The following is an 18579-nucleotide window of genomic DNA, read 5'->3' as shown; positions in this document are numbered from 1 at the left end:
GAAGATGGGAGATACTGCTATGCAGTATCATTTAATTTTTTCTTGGACAATTTTTGATCTTGAACACACTGATCCATGCAGGTAGAAGATCTCAATACAGTGGAACCCCGATATTACATTTTCCCGCATCATACATTCAATCTTGATTGTCCCAATGTAGCAAAATGTTATAAAATTTTCCTCAAGTTTACAAGTTACTGCATTTGAAGTTTTTTTTTCTGCTTGGTCCCCTGAAAAACATTAAATCGAGGTTCCACTGTATTATGGAAAAGCCTTCAGGGGATCCTCACTTCAATTATACACTTACAGAAAAAAAGTAATGTTATTTCATAAAACAGGCAGAAGGTCTACACTGTCATGCCACACAAATGCTGGTAGCAAGAGTTTATGTGCCACAAAGACAGAAAAAATGAAGGGGGTGGGAGAGAAGAGGGTTAGAGGAGGGGAGAGAAAGGGGGTCAGAGGAAGGCAGACGATGTATGTATACATATGAGGAGGGAGGAGAGGTGAAATGTCAACAATTTTAGAAGGAGGTTGAATAAGTTAAAATTAGAGGTGGAGATGTCATTGATGAAATCAGAGAGAAAAAGAAGAGATTGAGGAAAATTAGACAGAGAATACACCAAGGAAAATTAGAAGAAACTGAGAAAATCAGATATAAGCCACGAATAAAAATTTGAGAAGCCACTGATCAAAATCAGAGATATAAGCCACCAATGAAAATCAGAGAGAAGCCACTGATCAAAATCAGAGATATAAGCCACCAATGAAAATCAGAGAGGAGCCACTGAGAAAAGTCACAGAGACAAGCCACCACAGAGAAATGCCACTGACGAAGTATGCTATCAATGCTCATTCCGCAACACACTGCAAGCTTTCCCGGCAATGGTTAGCACCTTACAAACATAAGGGAAACTACGAAAGGCCCCCATTACAGGCTAAACATGAGAGGTATGCAGAGAGCAACTTACTGAGATTGAGTCTCTTGCTCCAAGCTCTGCAGCATCTGGAACCCTGTCTCGAGTGATGGTTGCAGTTCCTCGCCTTCACCATCACCCAGAGCCGGGAAATGAATTTCAGGAACGTCTTCATCCTCGGCCTCTTCAGTTTTCAGCCTGAAACGCCCCTGTACATTTCAGAAGCAACACTGACAAGCAGGGAAGCACTGAAGTTGAATCGTATCCAACACCAATCAACAGTTGAGGAAATAAATTATTGAAATACTTCTTTTTTTTTAGTGGAATAATTCAACATAACTGCTATATGGGGGATGAATTCTAAATATCACTTTGATGGGAAAACTCCTGATCACAAAACACAGGAAATGCATCCTTACTGGGTGACACCTTTGGAAAACCTTTTTTGCAAGAATGTGAAGAGTGTCGGATCATCCCAACACAAAAGATTTAAATCAAAATGTGAAAATTTTAGGCAAAGACTAGTCATCTTAGAGCTTATGTTGTCAAGTTGCTTCCTTCCAACAATTTCCTAAAACCACGAATATTTCCTACTTTTCGTTGGCATAACTGGACATTCCTTACCACTCTTTACACACCTTCCTTTATCAGGGTGGCTACCCAGGGGCCAAAACAAATATGGCACATAGTTCCAGGTTTTCCATGAAAAACTGCAAAAATTTCAAGGCTAAGGATTGTGTGCCATACACAAATTTGAGAAAAAATTAACAAAAACATCTGCTTTGTGGCATCCCTAACATAAAAAGATTATGATTTTTAACAAAATTTTGTGATGCTTCTTTACACATTTACTTTGGGATAGTTGAAGAGTTTGAGAATATGCCAATGATCCACTGGTGCCAATCATAACACTAGCCATATGTTTTACATCCACAATAGTGTCAACGACAGTACCAAAGCACAGAACGATAGAGTTTAAGTTTTGTTTCCAAGTAGAAACATCATTATCATAACAATAGCATTTCCACAGTGATAGAGATCCAAGTTCTGAATGTCTATATGGCTAAGAAAAAAATAATAATAAGACAAACATTAGTGTATGATGTGTTGTGATGTTATGGGATAGTTGTTAGCAACCAGTTCTAATCATGTTCATGTGAAATAAGCTACATATAATGATATAGTGTACCTGTTAAGAGATATGTATATACGAAGAAGAATGATATGAAGAATTATATTTATCAATACCTCTTAATCTGTCTTAGTTCGGCTGATTTTGATGTCTTCCAGTGCCACAAATTTTTCAAGTTTGTGGAGACTATTCAAAAATTTTGGGCAACAATAATTCCTAGTGAGTAGAGACCCTGATTATCCTGCTCTCAACCAAAACACTACACATTCTCTTCTCTCCCAGTGTTTCATTTACTTTTCAGTGCTGATAGCATTTTCCACAGCTGAAAACATAGTAAGTATGCATTTCCATCCTTACTCATACACAATGTTTTCTTTGTTATATGTGTACAAGACACTATTTACGGTATAATAATTTCGACCTTGATGAGACATTTGCTGGAAATGTATCAAACTAACACAAGACTGAATATTTACAAGAATAAACAACTATTTTGATATCATTTTTATTCAGTGGAATGAAATATTGTTAAAAATACCAGTTTAAAAAATATAAGTACAAGAATAGTGGCAAATGAATACAGCACGTTTGACAGAATAATTGCCTCTTGTGGTGTAACATCAGTATTTTATCTTATTCATTGACATATACAGCAGGTTTATTGTACAAGAGTAAGAAAACAAAGTGTTTCCACTCAACATTCATATAGATATCAAGAGCAGACTAAACTTGCAAATCTGTATATGCAAACCTGTTTTAAGCTTTTAGTACAATAGGTAACAATCTTGAACAGTTTTGATTCACTGCAAGATGTCTCCCTCTCCCCAGAATTTCTAAACCTAATGGCACTGCTTCAGGGTTCCCACGTGAACTCAAAATGTATTTTCCCTGAGATTTCCTTGAGTTTTCCAGAATCTTCCATTTTTTTCTCAGAGTACAATATTCATTGCAATAATATTTTAAATGTATTTTACAATAGACTACACCTTTCCTCGTAGCCATACAGTGGCAGTGCCAGGATTAATCATCTGGGGATGCTGAGAGGGTGCGGAATAAAATTTAGGGGGTGTGATGCTGAAAATAAAGCATGAAATACGCATGCATGTTTTAGCAGAGGAACAAACACAATTTTTTGTCGGGGGGAGGGGGGAAGGGGGCAAGTGCCAAGATAAACGTACCAGCAATAACAATAATAATGACATTATTATTAGTAGTAGTATTAGTGGTAGTAGTAGTAGCAGCAGCAGAAGCAGCAGCAAACTATTTGAAATATTTTTTCAACACATTCAATTTCACATTAGCTAATAATTGAAAACAAGCACACAAACTGTATTTTTGAAAGACAGAAAATGCATGACAAATATAATTATTTTTGTACACATGACATGTATAACTTTCATGAACATATGTTTTACACATATTCAACATGGAGCAACGTAATAAATAAGAAAATACATATACAACATTTTAACACTAAATTGTGTACGTATTCAAAGTTTCTTTAATACATATAGCTATATAGCATATTATTTAAATGCATTACATAATCAATTCATCCCCCTCATAACAAACAAACAGCAAAAATGATATAAATCTCTGAAAAGTGCAAGCTCCTTTTCATCCAAACAACTGTTCATGCTAAATGCATGTGTTGTAATGTTATGGGACCAAACTGGTTAGCAGTAACAGTCTGAAGTACATAGTTGGTCTTGTTTCTCTCTCTGGTAATTTACAATGCATTTCAGAAAAGAATGATATTGCTCGCTTCGCTTGCAAGAATTTTTAGATCCACATTATTGCAAACTTAAAACAATATTAATTTAAGAGGGCATTGCATTCTCTCTTTTATAACGTTTCAATTTAGATTGTTCGCTACCTCCTATCTACGGCTCTGAACTTTTACAAATTTACAAAAACAAATTTAGGAAAAACATTTTTATTTGCATAAAATTTGAAAACGAGGAAGACAATTGCCTCTCTCTTCCCCCTTGCAAGTGCCCTTGGCCGTCTGGAAGAAAAAACGAAATACATGAAAACTAATTCCATCTTGAGTATAATTTTGTCCTGCTACTCTTAGATTCTGCTAGCCTTGCTTTTCTTTTTACTTCAATGTTTGCCCCCTTGCCCCCCATAGAATTGATTTCCGACCAAGGTTGGGGGCACCCCCCCCCCCCCTCTGTGGTTTCTCCACTGGCTTTCTTCCCTCTGTTTCATATGCTGCGGAGTCAGGACAAAACGTGAAGTGCACGGCAACTTCATCTTTGTTAAAATCCCCTTCTGCTGCACTATCCCCATCAACAAACTGTAAAATTTATTCGCGAACTTTTGGCTCCTCGGCAAAGTCTGAAATGGTACTTTACTAAACATGTTAAGTGGAACATATATAATATAACGTACTAATACGTAAATACCCATCACAATACAATTCACGTTAAATAAATTCCCACACACAACCTGATGATATCTTGAAAGCACCTGAAATTTTTGTTCCAGTGCAACTTGGAGAAAAGAGGAACAACAAATAGGCACACAATAAAACCGTTTAACAACAATGCCAAAAAAAAAAAAAGAACTCACTGAGCTGTAGGCAAATATCGAAAAATACAAACAGGCTGCTTAAAACAAAAAAAGAAACCATTCTTAACAACAATACTGACAAAAGAAAAGACGATGGCCTCTGATCTTTATAGAAACTGCCAACAGTACAGGCAAATATATGTGGCCTCTCTTTCAATGCTTGGCTGTTGTTTATAATAACAGCAGTCTCACTACAATACCTAACATTCTGGTGCTCAGACTACAACATAAGACACTGTAAGAGTTAATGTTTTCAACACAGGTTTTGAATATGGGGTGCGGAAGAAAATTAGGGGGGTACGCACCCCTTCGTGCCCCCCTGGCTTAATTTTGAATTAAACAATTGGAACTTTTCACACTTTTGAGAAATGGAAGTTTACAAATGGACACAACAGTAATTAATCTGTAATGCAAAATAAACATATATCTAAAGGCTATATCTTCAAAGCAGCTTCTGTAAAGCAAATTACTGAAATTGTAACTATTGGTGTCTATTGTAATTGTTATTATCAACAGGCAGGAGCATATTCTACTCCTTCAGATGTACTTCATAGGGACTCACTGATCTATTAGGTGATTTTCCCTGAGATTTCCTGGAGTATTTTATATTTTAGAAATTCCCTGAGATTTTCCGAAGTATTTTATATTTTAGAAATTCCCTGAGATTTCCAGGTTCTCCAGGTTTTTCAGGTGTGTGGGAACCCTGTGCTTCTTAGTCGAGTATCTTCCCACTCGTTAAGAAATCAGAGCCACAAGTAAACTAGATTCAGCATTTCTCACGACGAATAATAACCAGCAACCTCTTAAAATATTGAAACCCATGTAAACTAAATGCAATAATAATCTATTATTAGAAATAATATTACCAATAGTTCCTTCAGCTATTGCTGGATTGTTTGCCAAATGGTAGTACATTTGTGCTGAATGGATGAAAATAGTGAAAAAAAACCTCTAGTGTTTGTATGTATTTTAGATATGTTATTTTGTCTTTCTCCTTCCCAAGGTTAATCCTGATGATGATGATGAATTTATGAAATGTAAGAGAAGAACCATGAACAGACATCAATACCTTACTTGGAATGCATACCCTGACCCTGGCTTCATAGCACATTATGCTACAATACAACACTTGAATGGCAGATTCCTTGCACATTCTGCTCCTAAGCCTAGTGTATTTAATTTTTGTTATTCTCCCTTCCTTTCATGACAGCAGGCCCGTAGCCAGAATTTTATTTCTCGGGGAACTCATCCCTTATTAGCAGCCACACTGCAGCTACATAACAATTATAAAAAGCAGCAGGTTTATAAACCAATGAAACAATTGTAGGGTTTCAGGGGGAGAGGGTGCTGTAGCCCCTCGAGCCCACCCCTTGGTCACATGCCTGCATAACAGTACTAAATATCTTACACTTGTAGGGTTAGCAGGTCAGTGCCATCAAAAATTAGGACAAACTGTCCCAAAATACAGGACATCATGATTCAAAGTAATTAATAGATATTACTAGGAAATGTTAGCAAATAATGCGAAACTGACACATTATCACTAATGAATTATTGAGTGCAAAATGTGCCGAAAATTACAATCAATGGCACTACCACATGCATTTTCCAGCACCAATTTTTCTCAGAATTTCAGTTTTGTCAAACTATAAGTTAAAGTCTCTGAAATTGTACCAAAACAATACCAAATCGTTTACAGGATCTATGAAAATCTCATTTATTTCATCAGTTCATAGTGCAGACAATGAAAGAGATCCATTCAATGCTTGCAATGTGATAAATATTTAACCTCCTACTACCAGGTGTGCCGGTTAATAATTCTTAAGTGATCGGAAAGAAAACAAGTGTATCTGGGGAGAAAGGTAACAAATGCTTTATTCAAAGTATGCACCATCGCTAGCACATTGTGCTCACCTGTCCATCAAATTGTGGATGCCCTTCCAGAAAAATCATTCACATTTTGAGGTGATCCTGTCAGCAAGCCATTGTTCAACATCTTCATAATTGTTGAAGTGTTGCTGGAAAAGTGAGTGAGACATCGATGAAAACAAGTGGTAGTCCGAAAGGGCTAAGTCTGGTGAGTATGGCAGGTGGGGCAAGAATTCCCAGCCAAGTGCAGAAATGGTGTGTCTGACGCCTTTCGCTGTGTGTGATGAGGCAATGTCGTGCTGCAAAATCACTTTTCCATATCTTGTCACCCAATCTGGGCACTTTTCGATCAATGCATGGTTCAAATTGATGAGTTGTTGACGGTAGCGAACGGCATTCACTGTTTCACCTGGTTTCAGAAGCTCATGGTACACCACACCCTTCTGATCCCACCAAATGCACAGCATTGTCTTCCTTCGATTCGGTTTTGCGGTCAATGTCGAAGGTTGTCCTGGGTCAACCCATGACTTTTTGCATTTTGGGTTCTCGAAGTAGGTGCATTTTTCGTCCCCAGTCACTATCTGATGCAAGAAACAATTTCTTTCATGCCGAGAAAGCAACACTTCACTTCGCTTTTCCATTTGTCTGTCGTTCAGATGACGTGGGACCCAATTTACTGCCTTCTGGATCTTTCCCATGGCATGAAGACAATCAGATATGGTTTGGCGACCAACATTTAACTTCTCTGCCAGTTGTTGCGTTTGCATATCATCTTCGTCCAACAGTGCTTGCAATTCGGCATCTTGGAATTTTTTCGGCTGGCCCGGGTGATCTTTGTCTTTCAAGTCGAAATCACCACTTTTGAATCGTCGAAACCAACGCACACACGCATCTTGCGTTAGGACATTGTCACCGTACGTTTCCACAAGAATACGATGGCTTTCACTCACGTTTTCCTTTTGATTGAACAAGAAAAGCAGGACGTGCCTCACATACTCCTTATTTGGTTCCCACACAAACCCAATATCACGATCACTCGCACCCAGTTGCACATCCACGGTCCTGGCAACACACTGCAGTTGAGACTGTGCACCAACCCTTGCTTCCAGCGCCAACCAGCGACAAAATTAAGAATTATTAACCGGCACACCTGGTACTCAGCGAACTATCTCGTGCGAATAGCAGCCACGCTGTACAGTAATACATTTCCTCATGAGACAATTAATTTCCATGACTTTTTGTCTTCAACTGAGAGATGTATTTTCGTAATGCAAATTAAATAATGTTCAAAATGTGGGACTTTTTGTAATATTGTCAAATCCTGGATGTTGGACACAAGACTAAAATGAAGGTCATGTCTGAAAAACAGGACATCTGGTACCCTTATGCATATATCAATGCATTTCTTACATTTCTCTATGTCAGCAACTATCACCTCTATTGCCACACATATCGAAAAAATGGACAAGTCTCAAGTGACTGGAAAATCACTTTACACTTGGTTATGGTTCTTTTCTGTTTTATTACTATTATTATTATGAATCAAAAACGTTTGCATGGGCTCCTCACTCTTCATAACATAGCCTTATGTGATTCCATGTTTGATTGTTAATTTATAGTAACATCTACTGGGTGACAGTTCAGAATGCTTCACTAACAGCCTCTTGAGTACCAGCATTTTCGTACTTCTTCTTTCACAAGACCCCATGGACATTCTCAGATGTCGAGGCCTCCTTGGAGATCAAGTCAAAGGAGTTTGAGACCATGATTGGTTTGGTTTATTTTACTTCACTTCTCTGCGAGTTTTGGCTAATTGCGAAGGATGTGTGATAATAGGATGAAATTGATAAAGGAACACTCACAAAGAACACCCATGCCCAGGTTGGGATTCAAATCCAGAACCCCTGGCATCATAGCATGCTGTGCTGACCACTCAACCATGAAGGTCAGCTAGAAGCCAGAGACTGTGTTGACCCATGTCCAATTAGGGAAATTTCTCCAGATGTGTGCTGGTGCACAATGTTGCTGAAACCAAAATGTCAGTGATTCCCCTTGCTGAGCTCAGGAAGCAACCAGTTGTGAAATAAGTGTTCTGATTGACAGGGCATTCAAAGAAATACGGACCACGTAGATATTCCGCAGTCATGCCTGCCCAAAACATGACATGAGATGGGTTATGCTCAATTTATTCCTCATAGGAATGAAGATTTCTTTAGCCCACAAAAAGATTTTGCGGTTCCAAGAGCTGCGAGATATTGCACTTTCATCAGAAAACATGACTTTCGTCTTGTCCATTTCTCTTGCAAACCATTGCAGCATTTCCAGATTTGCACCCATCAACTCATTAACTGTTATTGGACGAAAACCTTTCACTTGCAGGTCTTTCTTCATGTGGTCTTGCATTGTAAATCATGAAATACCTAACTCTGCAGCACATTTGTGTGTTGACTTCATCAACGAATGTTGGATTGACTCCTCGACAACAGCACGTGTGTTTGTATGAGTACTTGGCCTTCCACTTCAAGGTGCATGTCTCAAACTTCCCGTTACAAAAGCTTTCTTTTCCCAGCCCAATAATGTGATGGTTTACCAAAATGCACAGCAAAGACTTTCATAATGTCACTCATCATTTTGCCAGTGATGGGACATTTGTGGATCCAAATGGAAATCACCAAATGCTCACCAGTGAAATCACTTGTGCCAGTCATGTTGTCCTTTACAGCGACCCATTTGGTATTGTTGCAAGTTGTGCAGCGAATGTTATAACTAGGGGCATGCATATTTAGTTTTTGACAAAAAACAAAATGTGAAATAACACTTATATATTAAATATATATTAAATATAATAATAAATATTTGAGAAGCAAGAGTGGACCCCTTTGTACAGGAATAAAAGTAATACTCTGGTAACTACATAAATGTGCTATTAGAAGGGATGTGTTTATTATTGTTATAAGTGCAGTTTTCAAATCAAATTTTGGATTATGTTACAATTTTAAAACCAAAATGTCATTTTATAAATGGCTTTTGATCATTTTTTCAGCGCTATAACAACGAAATTTTATTTTATTTACAGCTTTTGAACCCGAAATTGACTGTTTTTTTATTTACCAAAAATATGTGCCTCTAGTTATAACATACTTTGTGAATACGTTCTAGCATATCAGGGACCAGTACATTTCACAATACATACATGGATTACATCACAAAGAGGCAAAGACGATCACTCTTTTCAATTTCATGAATAAACTTTCCTTCTTCATACAAACAGAAACTAGTACGTTTAAAGGGACAAAATTGAGTAATGCTAAATCATTTTAGAATTAGAAATGATGTATGAATCTGCCAAAGATTGGCACCACACACTCTGCATGTTTTCCACCAAAATCAGGAGTAATTTCACTTGAATACTTATTACTAAGGTATACTTGATAATGTCCATGTCCAAATATCATGAAAGTTACCTGAAACTGTCGCCTGACACTACTGGCTGATTGGTAGGTTGCTGCACCTTCTCATACTCTTCAACCAACTCTTGACATGTTTTCAACATCTTCTGGTGGTATCTGATAACCCTTGTCTGATAGTAGTTATGCAAAGAGCGGATACTTCCAATTCTCATTTCATGGAACACTTTCTCCATCACATCCTGGAAAATGTGAAAAAAATATTAATTCAACTATAATATCAGGGTTAGCAAGTAGGTGTGTGCAGATGTATACAGTGCAATTCTTAATGAAAGAACCTGAAAATTCTGCTACAGATCAGAAATTAAATATGACATTCATCCTCAAGCGTATACATCAGTTGCTTACAAATGTTTACCAAGTTGTATCATATAAATTAAAAATATTCACAGTATAACACCAGTGTCATGGTAAGAAAAGATTTGCAAAGGCAATTTTTTCCTGTGTGATTTGAAAGAATCTGGCCCAATCATCTAAATATTACAAATGAGATAAAAAAAAATACTTATGGGGTGCTATTAACATGCATTACGGAAAATATGAACCGTCGCATGCAAGCCTGAAGACTTAACAAGAAAGATAATATTTCTCTCTTTGCTAAGAGTGATTTAAAAAATTATAAAATTCTTTAACTGTAAAGATAAGGGTGAGTTATCTGTAGAATACCGGTATTGGGGGGAAAAAATACTCATAAATTTGATATACAGATAAATCGATACAGGCAATTAACATAGCATAAGGTCAAGTTACCCAGTTCCATGAAGGCACACAGAGGACACATGGTGGTAGGGCTCCACACCGTCACAATCTTTGCCATTGTGTTCTGCATGCTTTACCTTCTGGGGTTGCCCCCAGGTACCAATTTATTAGAGCCTGTGTGAACGATAGATCCAGTATGTGCAGGGAAAAATTCTCACCTTAGATCACCCAGTTCAGAAATCAAATCTACGGTCTCCCATCTGGAAGTCAGATGATCTACCAAATGGATCACTGTGGCCCAATATACGGAATTAATCATTAGAAATTTACAACAAATTAATCAACCTCCCTTCCAAATACTAATATTAGACATGAATATTTATATATGTAAGCAAATATTCCATACATGTATGCATTAAATATATAATGAAATATTGTGTATAGGTATGCATTAAATATATTACCGGAAATCCAGAGGTTCCTGTCATGGATTCTCTGTCTACAGCAATTCTGAGTAAACGAGTCATCTTCTGTATATAGTCATGTGCCACATCTGTTAGGAAACTCAATACCAACTCAGAGGAGGCTAGAAAACAAAAATACTTTATGCAAACACAAATTAAAGACTTAACATTTTTTTAAAAAAAGAAAGAAGTAGGATTATTGATTCTCTACCCACCCAAGAGGCAATTAGGTATTACAATTAAAGTTATATGTGACTTAAAGAAAATTCTTACGTAATGTACTATCCACTTTGATGTTTCTTGGAATTTTCAAGGAATGTCTTTTTTTCCCTTGTGGATTATAAACAACAGGGTTGACATACTGCTGTTATGTTGAGACTGGAAGAATGACAGCCTGTGTTGCAATAAATACAGACAGATGTAAGCTCATAAGTACGGACTTTGATTATTTACTAGGGATGTGACGAAGCTGAAAATTTACCGATGCCGATGCACTCACCGATAATTTTTGGAACCGATACCGATGCCGATATTTAACCGATTCCGATACATAAGATTATTAAACAGAAATGGGATGTTATTTTCAGCATGACAAAAATAAATTTGCTATGTACATTTCTATTGGATATCATATGTATATACATATATATTCTCAAGATATGCGAATGTACATTTGCATCTACAAAATGTTATGTGAACCTTTAAGAAGTACATGGATTCTCAAGTGATTAAACATTAGTACACAAGCAGTTCTATGAAATGTAAAATTAATTCCTGTTCTGCCAGATTCAACTTCAGAAATACGAGATTTGGAAGCACTTCAGGAAGTAACCTACTTCTTCTCTTATCGCAAATCTGTTCAGCAACACTGAACACTCAATCACTGAATACTGATGCAGCAGGTATGCTCAAGTATTTTCTCAACACTTGCTTCAGGTTTGAATACTCATTTTTGAATTTGCAATTTATAGTTAGGTTGATCCTCTGAATGAGAGTTTGCAATAATTTTATTACAAAAACTCTACAATAATGACAAATCATAACCAAATTTTCAATAAATCTTACAAAACTAGAATATAAAACTTATTAGAAGGTAAAACTCTAGTATAATCTGTACCGGTTTAAATATCAGATTTTTGTCGATTCCGATACCGATGCCGATGTGTCAATTTCGGCCGATTTTCATACATCTGTAATCGGCTTCGGCACATCCCTATTATTTACAAATGTGATAAAACGAAAAAATGTTAATTGTTGAAAGGAAGTGTTTAAACACATGCAATAGTACTTTCTTTTTGTAAAATTTTCATACATATTAAATTGTAAAATAATGTTAACACAAGGCATATTATGCAACTTTTGTAGTATTTTGCAAATTTCAACATATTTTGCAATTACAAAGTTAAAAATTTGACCCTCAAGTGTTAAGTTAATTTTTTGTTTGTATCTACGAAATTTCAGAGGACCTCAGGTCTGAAAGTTAACCTCCCTTAAATATGACACTGAAAAGAATCACTGTGTGTGGTTTACATATGTGTATGATTCTTTACACTTACTAAAAAATATTGACATGTATTGAACTTACCAACTCAATACAAGAGCAAATTAATTCCTGAAGCTTTCCTGGTGGTGAATGATAAAGAGATCATTTTGAGATATAAGCCATTTCAGTTCTAGATGTGCTTTAGAGCATTTGAGAGCTAACACCACTCTCATCTTGAGATGTGTGTAAAAACTGTTTTTGTGAATGTAGTGTGGGAGGAGTCTGGCATAGGCGGTGGGCCAATGTAGTCGTCTCTCCACTGTCAGTGCTCTTGGTTGACCAGGCCAGGTCTAGCTTGAGTCTCCATGGAAAAACAAAACCTCAACCGGGACATGAGAATCAAACTGGAACCACCTGGCTGGTGACAGTTGACCAAGAGCATTGACGAACGAGAAGCAACTCCCAATTAGTCTGCCACCTATTCTGGACTCCTACTATACCATGTACATAAAATTGGGTTTCAATATCCCTGAAGATGATTTGATTTGATTTTGTTATTTAGCATTGCATTTTCTGTCACTATTGACCAATCACAATGATGAAGATAAGTGATAATACAATGAAAGTGGTGAAGGGACACTTCCAAAGAGCATCAATGCCCAGGCTGGACTTCAAACCCGAGACCCGTTTCATCATAGCATTCTGTGGTAACCACTCTGCCATGAAGATGAGAGTGACAATAGTTCTAACTCCGAAGCCCATCTGGAATCAACCTGGCTGATAAGACTGAGAGAACCTCTTCATTCATAAAAGTGCATTAAATATTTATATTGGAGACTTTTCTTGAGAGTATAGACTATATTCAAGATTTGGAGAATAAACACAGGATTGTATTGTAGGAGAATTATGTTTTTTTGTCATTTGAGGTATACAAACTGATTAAACATCTGTAGATGTTACACAGTGTGTACAGCATGTCTGCTCATATTTTAGATTGTAATTTAGTGTTAACAGCTGTCTCTGTATAATATAGCATTTACCATCTACTGAAGTGGCTTGGATGATGTTAATGAAGTATAAGACCTGGTTTTCGATGCAGAGGCAGTGAAAAAACCGTTCTGCCTAATTGGCAGAGGGAGGAAGGGAGGTACAATTTATTTCATGAAATGAATTACCATATTTACTCATGTATAATGCACACTTTTTCCAACATTTTTGCCCCCAAAACCTTGGTGCATATTATGTATGGAATAATGAAACTGTACAGGGTCATTCCATGATTTTGTGACACTTGCATTGATATTTTATGTTTACGGAACCCATCATGTTATATATCGTTGTAAAGCTTAAATTCAGCAGTTTCTGAAATGGCAACAGAATTCCATTCAAGATGGTGACATAATGTGCAATGCACTTGAAATAAACTCATCACAAAATGAAGGAACGTTCTGATTTTTATAGTACTTCGGATGGAAGAAAAGATAAGGAAAAAGAAAAGAATAATTACTGGCCAAATAATATGACATATATGGAGTGTGTAAATTACTGAATGGAAGAAATATTGTGCTGCTAACTGCTATTTTGAGAGTCCTGAATGTGCTTCCTATAAATGTTACGTTAGTCATGGAAAAAAGTATATATATTTTGAAGTTTCTTTTACAAAAAGTAAAGAGGAAATGAGCAAAACCACGCATAAAAGTTTATAGGCCATTTCACACGATTTTTCACTTTGTAATGTAATGTTCTGTGACACCAAGAAAAGCAGCTCCATTCTGGCGGAATTCGAGCATGCGATGCGTATCAGTGGTATTTGTTGGGTGAGAAGTAATAGAAAATAACTTCCTGAGCACTTCAAATCCATAACGTAATTTCGATCTCGCTTTCTGCTATTACAGAATAAATATGGTGGTTAAAGAGTAAAAGCTTTTGGATGCTAAACACAGTGAAGGGAGAGGGGGGAAGGTGGCATGGTTTGGTGACAATGTTTACACAAGAAGATATTCTCCTCTTGGTCCACATAGCAACAGACGACTCATTGAATAGGTAGGATGTCATTCACTTTTGATCAGCATAGCAACAGCATTATGACCTACAACTAAGAAAGCGATTTCTTGAACCTGGATTATACAGCCCATTATGTATGAGATATAATTTTTTGTCACTTTTTACCATCAAAAACCAGGGTGAGCATTATACACGCACACACATTATACATGCATAAATATGGTATATTAAATTAAACTATAATTAGAAATAGTTGCATGAAAATTCCCCCTCCCCACAAGAAAGAGAACTAGGGATGAAACTCAAAGTGGTCTGTTCATACCCAAGAACTCAGAATAGAGTAGAGCCAATATCATAATTTAGTGATAAGTTGACAATACTTTATACACTTAGGAACTACATTTTTTTTTAAAAAAAAAAATAGAGGTTACGAATGGGACAGATAATTAGCACTACACCAACATGGTCTAATATAGGTATATATTAATATATTGGTAAAGCTGCAGATAAAAATTTACTGACCTGATATTTCTATGAATAGACTAATTTTGGTAAAATTCTACACTTCTAGTTAGATTTTTAATGTATATAAAGGCAAGCCTTGTTTCAATGATAACCAAAAGCTCAATATGCTGACCAAGACAGAATTTATTTTATTTTAAAACGTAAAACTAAATGTTATGTTTCAACCTTCTAGCAAGGCCTTCTTCAGACTCTGTACCAAATACATAAAAATGTATTTATGTTTTAAAATAAAATAAATTCTGCCTTGGTCAGCATATTGAGTTTATGATTCATTTATCCTGGTTTTTGTAATGTGAGTGTCTAAATAGTCAGTTTCTATTTTTTAAAGCAAAACCTATTGTAGTCATCTGGTTATACACATTAATTAAGGAGGTGAATTAAGCACTCAGAATCTTCATGTAGCAATTATCATTTTATAGTGGATTGGTGGAATACTGTATCAGTTATATTTGGAGGATTGATCAATTTTAATGGTATCAGCAACAATTTCATATTGATCCATCCCTAATAAAATTACAACCAGCTATGCAAATTATCAATTAAATTAAGTGTTTAGCACAATGTAATTAATAATATAATTTAATAAAAAATATCATTATTGAAACAGTTAAATACCATTCAAACCCATTTTTAAAGCAGCCACAAATTACTTATTTCTTTCTGTTTTAATTAGCTTACCATATAAATTAATTACAAAACTGTTCATACATTGCTTTCGAAAAGTAACTATACACATATATAAACATGATTATATGTACACGCTGCGAGTAATGTTTTCTGCAAAGGTTGGTAATCCTACGTTGTGTGCAGTTTGCTTCCGCGAGCCAGTCAGGCTGGTGCTTTGAGACGAAAAGGTGTGTCTGGTTCTTTGTTGTTCATTGTTTGTTCACCACCTATGAATGATTGTGACAGTCTCTCTCTGTGTACGCTCAGAATGCTGTTAACTTTAGAACAGCGAATATTTCTCGTTGAACATGTCTTCTGTGAGCATGGTGAGTATGCACAGCCAGTGAAACACCAGTTTTCCATTAGATTTCCAAGTACTCTGGTTCCTAATCGACATAGTGTAAGAGCACGAATCGAGAAATTTAGGGAGACGGGATCTGTAGAAGACTATGAGCTAAGTGGTAGACCATCGGTACTCGATGAAGAAGAACTGCAAGACATATCATCAGCTATGCAACGTAGTCCCAACAAGTCCATGTGAAAGTTGGCCCAACAGAAAAACTTTGGTGTTGGAACTGCACACAAGGCAGTTCGTAAGAAGCTCAGTCTCATCCAATATAAAGTGAAAGCGGTTCAAACGTTATTGGCCACAGACTGTGGAAAGCAAATTCAGTACTGTAAATGGTTTCAACAGTTTCTAATGAACAATTCTGATGATATTTTGAACTATGTTTTCTATACCGATGAGGCATCGTTCCATTTATCAGGGTACGTGCAAGCACAGAACTCACGTTTATGGTCTGCCAACAACCCACATGCCATACATAAAATTCCTCTACATGACTAGAAGATTGGGGTGTGGATTGCAATATCCAGGAGAAAAATAGTTGGCCCAATATTCTTCGCAGAAACAATAAATTCAGTTCGTTAATGTGAAATCATTCACCAGTTCATGGGAAAGCTAATTGAGGATGAAATTAATACTTGGACCACACATACAGCCAGGCAGTCCATGAAGTTACTACAAGAGGTTTTCAGAAATCAAATCATATCTAAGGGCTTGTGGCCACCTCGTTCTCTGGACTTAATCCCACCAGATTTTTACTTCTGTGGTTATGCAAAAAGTAATGCTTATCGAGGAAACCCCCACAGCTTACAGGAACTTCAAACTACTATTTGTGATTTCACCAGGAACATTCCACATGAACAACTTGTGAGAGTCTTCGAGAACAGGAAGAAATGCATGCAGATATGTCTGAATGTTCATGGGAACCATTTCCAACAACTACTGTGAGGTAAGTTAATGTTACGTATTGTTTTACTAGTGCATGACAGGTGTATAGTTACTTTTCGAACACACTGTATTATCCCTTTCCTTAATATGTTATATTCTGGTTTCACATTCCATATTTTTGGTCATTTTTAATATTGCTGTGATATTAGCATATAACATGTAAGGTAAGTCTTGACACTGCATTCTTTTTATATGCATGTAGGGTCAAAAGCTGCAATGGATTCGTTGTAACAGGTGTAATTTCAGCATAAATAATTCCATTTAAGGACAATTTTGCAATTCTACAGCCAGCCAAGTAGTATATAATAATAATATTATGTTAGCCACTGCATGATTTCTATCATGTCAAAAAATATGTCAAATATGCAATGCGTACTTAAACATAATTCATAAACTTACTATCATAACCAGCATGTGCTAGAAGAGCAGCAACTGACTTTCTTAACAGACACTTTGCTGTAGGTAAGGTTATTTCTGGTGGTGGGCACCCAATGCCCAAAGAGAATGCACTGAAATGAAAAAAAATATATAATACTCACACACTACAAAACAAGATACTAGTAACATGCATGCTGGATTAATGCTATGAGTTGCTATATCTTCATTAAAATTCTGCATGTTGCTTCAAGTTCTGTCCAGGACTGAAATAACTTATTTTAATTAACTAGTTACACAACTATTACAAAATCAATAAATACATGCATAAATTAATAAAGCTGTTGCATGCGAGTACCTAATACTTTCTTAACAAATTCGTGTAGCTAAAGACAATTTGAGAGGGACAAGTTGTTTGTCATTATTAAGATTAACTGCTATGATATGAATATTACTGGATTTTGATTTCATCTTTGTTCCTTTTCTTTCTATCAATATAACATATCCTTGCTTCTATACACATTTATATATGATATGCCCACACGAAACTTACCAATGACATCTACTCACCTGATTTCACTCTCCTTGCAAGGAGTAGGAAATGAGGCGTTGTACTTCATTTCCTTCTTTGGCAGTTCAGGCACTGGTGGTGGCAAAGGCTCGCTTTCTTCCATTTCTGCATTTTCCATGGAGCGCTGTACACAGAAAAAAGAAAAAGAAAAAAAAAGGTTACAAAATATGGCAAACACTTGAATTTCCACAATGTGAATTAACACATTGAAATTGCCCTCAACAATTCTTCTAAAACATAATAACTGGAAACGAAAATGAGGATGCATCTAAGAAAACTTTTAACTTTGGCATTGTTTTCTTAAAAAAAAATCTGAAAACTTGCTCTTGTTTTTCCATATTTCATATTTCAGTCAGTTCTTTTATAATTCATACTAATTTTAAAATACCACCAACCTTTGGTTACTGTTTGGTTGTTTCACTTAGTTACAACAAGCTTAAGTTATTTATGTTTCTGGGAATGAAAATGTTGTTGAGTTGGTGTTTTAAGTCCACTTTATGCACAGTAAGGCTAATCGGGACTGGACCTCCAGTTTA

At 36.3% G+C, this 18579-nt stretch overlaps 1 protein-coding gene across 2 annotated transcripts in view; it reads right to left on the bottom strand.

Moving 5' to 3' along the window:
* The window catches only part of LOC145990703 (STAGA complex 65 subunit gamma-like), a 77094-nt gene that overhangs the window by 27374 nt on the left and 31141 nt on the right, over positions 1–18579 (bottom strand). Inside the window, exons 4-8 of one of the 2 annotated variants that reach the window (XM_083126269.1) lie at positions 18043–18167; positions 17497–17606; positions 11126–11247; positions 9960–10144; positions 972–1115 (exon numbers count right to left, since the gene is read on the bottom strand). In XM_083126269.1, the coding sequence (XP_082982395.1) occupies positions 972–1115; positions 9960–10144; positions 11126–11247; positions 17497–17606; positions 18043–18167 (686 nt within the window). The remainder of the gene's footprint in view (positions 1–971; positions 1116–9959; positions 10145–11125; positions 11248–17496; positions 17607–18042; positions 18168–18579) is intronic. The other variant, XM_083126270.1, reaches the window with a different exon arrangement.

This window comes from Lepisma saccharinum, chromosome 1 (genome assembly GCF_977018435.1).
Source record: "Lepisma saccharinum chromosome 1, izLepSacc3.1, whole genome shotgun sequence".
In the NCBI taxonomy this organism is placed as follows: Eukaryota; Metazoa; Arthropoda; class Insecta; order Zygentoma; family Lepismatidae; genus Lepisma; species Lepisma saccharinum.
This window is presented reverse-complemented; position numbering and strand designations above follow the sequence as displayed.